This window comes from Anarrhichthys ocellatus, unplaced genomic scaffold (assembly GCF_004355925.1).
Source record: "Anarrhichthys ocellatus isolate YVR2014 unplaced genomic scaffold, GSC_Weel_1.0 scaffold30, whole genome shotgun sequence".
NCBI lineage: Eukaryota > Metazoa > Chordata > Actinopteri > Perciformes > Anarhichadidae > Anarrhichthys > Anarrhichthys ocellatus.
In genome coordinates, this window is record NW_022280060.1 from 3,103,877 (window position 1) to 3,106,782 (window position 2,906).

A 2,906-nucleotide genomic window follows, 5' to 3' on the forward strand; every position below is an offset into this window, starting at 1 on the left:
TATCATATGGAGTATAGTTTAATATTTAGCACATTTTAAGTCAGCTTGTCAGCCTGAATCAAGGAGCTGTTACCCTCAAGATGCTTAGGTGAATCCCTCAGAGTGATCAGACTTCATCACTGATATTTAAATATATATATTTCACCTGCTTCTAAAACCGATGAGCTATGATGATGACGATGATGCTACCAGGCAGATGTGCTTTTATCTGATTGAACATCAGATTGGAGAGTGACAATTCATTCCTACAATCTTTTGATGCTTTAATCATCTTATCATTATCTAAAAGCAACTAAAGCAGTCAGGAGTATTGGAATATGTGGTTTATCTCTTTATTAAACCATCCTGGGCTCTTTATTTATACAGTGCACTGCATCTCAGTTCATGAAAGTAAATTCACTGAACAGCTGGCATGGAGAACAATTTAATTGATCTTTCCAAAGCCCCCTGCATAAAATGACAAAACGCTTCATTTATAAAAAAAAAAAAAATACAGATGACAATGAAAGCCTCCCAAAATATATTACAGCTTAATATACAAATATACATTCAGTAAATACAATATGAAGTATTCTTGAGATGTATTATGGCTAACATGTAGGCCAGTCCATCACAAATTATCAGGGCTTGCATGTTTATTTTCAGCAATTTTGTAAAGTACAGTTTGACATTTTGAAAATAAGGGCACGTTGTAGACAGAGTTAAGTCAATGATGTCAACTATTGCAGGGGAGACACTGTTGGCCCATTCATGAAGTAATTAAAGAGCACCGAGCCATTATTGGATTTAAAAGTGACCTCAGTTCAATTTCAGGACAAAAAAATACCCAAATTAAAAGATGCATTTCCCTGTTGGACCGCAATCTCAATGACATTTGACATCTAAATGGCTGCAGGGGACAGAGAGCATTTTAAAGTGACCAGTGACACAATAACCAAAACACAATCAAAGAACAAGCAAGGCTTCAAAAGATCAGATATTAACACATTACTCATATTTATATATATAATACTGATCAAAAAAGGTATTTAGACCACTGTGATTCTCCATTCAGTAGATAGTAAATACTTCTTTGGTCCCTGTCGATTGTTTGCAATTAGTGGTTCGGTAAAGAAAAACATTAGAGACAAAATTATCATTTTGCACATTTAAGAAATAAAAAACAAACAAAAAGATGTGCCTAAATTATGCCTATCACTCTGAATCATTTATATATAAACAATAATCCAAGTTCACAAAGGCAAAGAAAAAAAACACTTCAGGGGTTAAAAGTACATCAAAATCAGTATTAACAGTATATATGGGCTATAGAAGCATAAACAAATGATTACAAAGATGTGCAGAAATGCTACAGAAAGTGTACATTTGTCATATGTGAGCACATCATCACGAAGAAAGCTGTAACATGTGTCAGCAGCAGAATATGCGGAGAGACAGGAGAGAGTTTGTGAGCAGACTGATTTCCAGCACTGTAGATGAGGTTGTGTTGGTTGTAAGTTAAGAGGCACAACAGGAGGAAAATTTAGAAGAAGAAAAAAAAAAAAGGCAGCATTCAGTATATGTCCAGTTGCTTGCTATGGCTTTCCCAGTGTTGCAGTGTGCGGCCCATCTTTGGCTATGTGTGTAGAGATGGATGCTGTGCATGATGTGTGTTCAAGTGCAACTTTCAAGCGCCGTTCTGCTCAAAAAGACTGCCCTCCATTTTCAGCTTGTGCATCCTGCAGAGAAGAAAAGACAACAGTGAACAGGAGAGCTTCTGCTTCTGATAAAACTGGGTTTTGAAATATGTCAATTGATAATTGATAATAAATAACAATACATATACAGGAAGCTTCTCCTCAACTTACAATTTTTCGTTACGGCTCATGTTGTCTTCTTTCAACTTGACAAAGACTCCATCTTCTCCTCCCCTGACGAGGTACGCAAACTCTCCTTCCTTCGAGCTGAAGATCACCCTGAGATCACATGGAGAAAGAAAAAACACTTTAAAGTAACAACAAATTTAAAAAAAAAAAGAAATTCCAGTCTGAAGTGTCAATGGATCTATTCTAGTTTATTCTAGATATATTTGTGATGGAGACCAAGAACTCACTTGGACTGGGTCTCCCCGGACTTGATGCGCAGTTTTCGGATGTGGAACTTGCTGCTACCCCACCAGTTTGACCAGCTGATGATTGTGTCCTTCTCCCAGCGCAGCTTCACGATCATCAGGTCTCCAATATCCACATCGGTGGTGATGAGGAACGACAAAGTGGTGTTACCGGTCAGGATCGGCCTAAGGGGTGACAAGAAGAGCAAAGTTCAAAGGTCAGCAGCTCAGTTTGGACTATCTATGTTGACGCAGTGCAGGAGTCCGTGGTAGGTGAGTGTGTGTATGTGTATGTGTTTGTTATATAGCAATGGTGCCAATATGGTCTGTATTTATGGTCAGGAAACACTGTTGTTGACCATGTGTCAACTTTCTCTTGTAATTTCCACATGCATGTTTTGTTTTTCACATGACAGTATGTTAAAAAAAATGGTGCTGTTTAATGTACGTACAGGACGAAGGAAATGTCCTCCTTCTCTCCGTGGGTTCCATACAGAGAAATCTTCATTGGCTGCTCGGTGAAGCTCTGCTGGTCCTCACTGAAGAGATGCACCTTGACTTGATAGTGGAAAACTACGACAGAAGAAACAGAGTTTACACTTTAGACACGCTCTCACGCAGATTGACGGGTTCTCAGCAACTGGCCCACGTCTCTCATAAACCACTACTTAAAGTTAGTTTAATACTTTTAACGCCCTTATGCAACCGTTCTCTGTCTTCATGTGACTGCCACAGTGCTGCATTTAAACACAGATTTGTGCTGAATCCGGCTTGGTTACATTCACACACCCTCATATATATATATATATATATATAT

The 2,906-nt window shown here is 38.3% G+C and overlaps 1 protein-coding gene across 1 annotated transcript in view; it reads right to left on the reverse strand.

The window, feature by feature from the left end:
* Positions 1–318: 318 nt before the first annotated feature.
* The window catches only part of lpla (lipoprotein lipase a), an 8,052-nt gene continuing 5,464 nt past the window's right edge, over positions 319–2,906 (reverse strand). Inside the window, exons 7-10 of the mRNA XM_031864146.1 lie at positions 2,542–2,662; positions 2,093–2,275; positions 1,848–1,955; positions 319–1,718 (exon numbers count right to left, since the gene is read on the reverse strand). Coding sequence (XP_031720006.1) covers positions 1,667–1,718; positions 1,848–1,955; positions 2,093–2,275; positions 2,542–2,662 — 464 coding nt within the window. The 3' untranslated portion in view covers positions 319–1,666. The remainder of the gene's footprint in view (positions 1,719–1,847; positions 1,956–2,092; positions 2,276–2,541; positions 2,663–2,906) is intronic.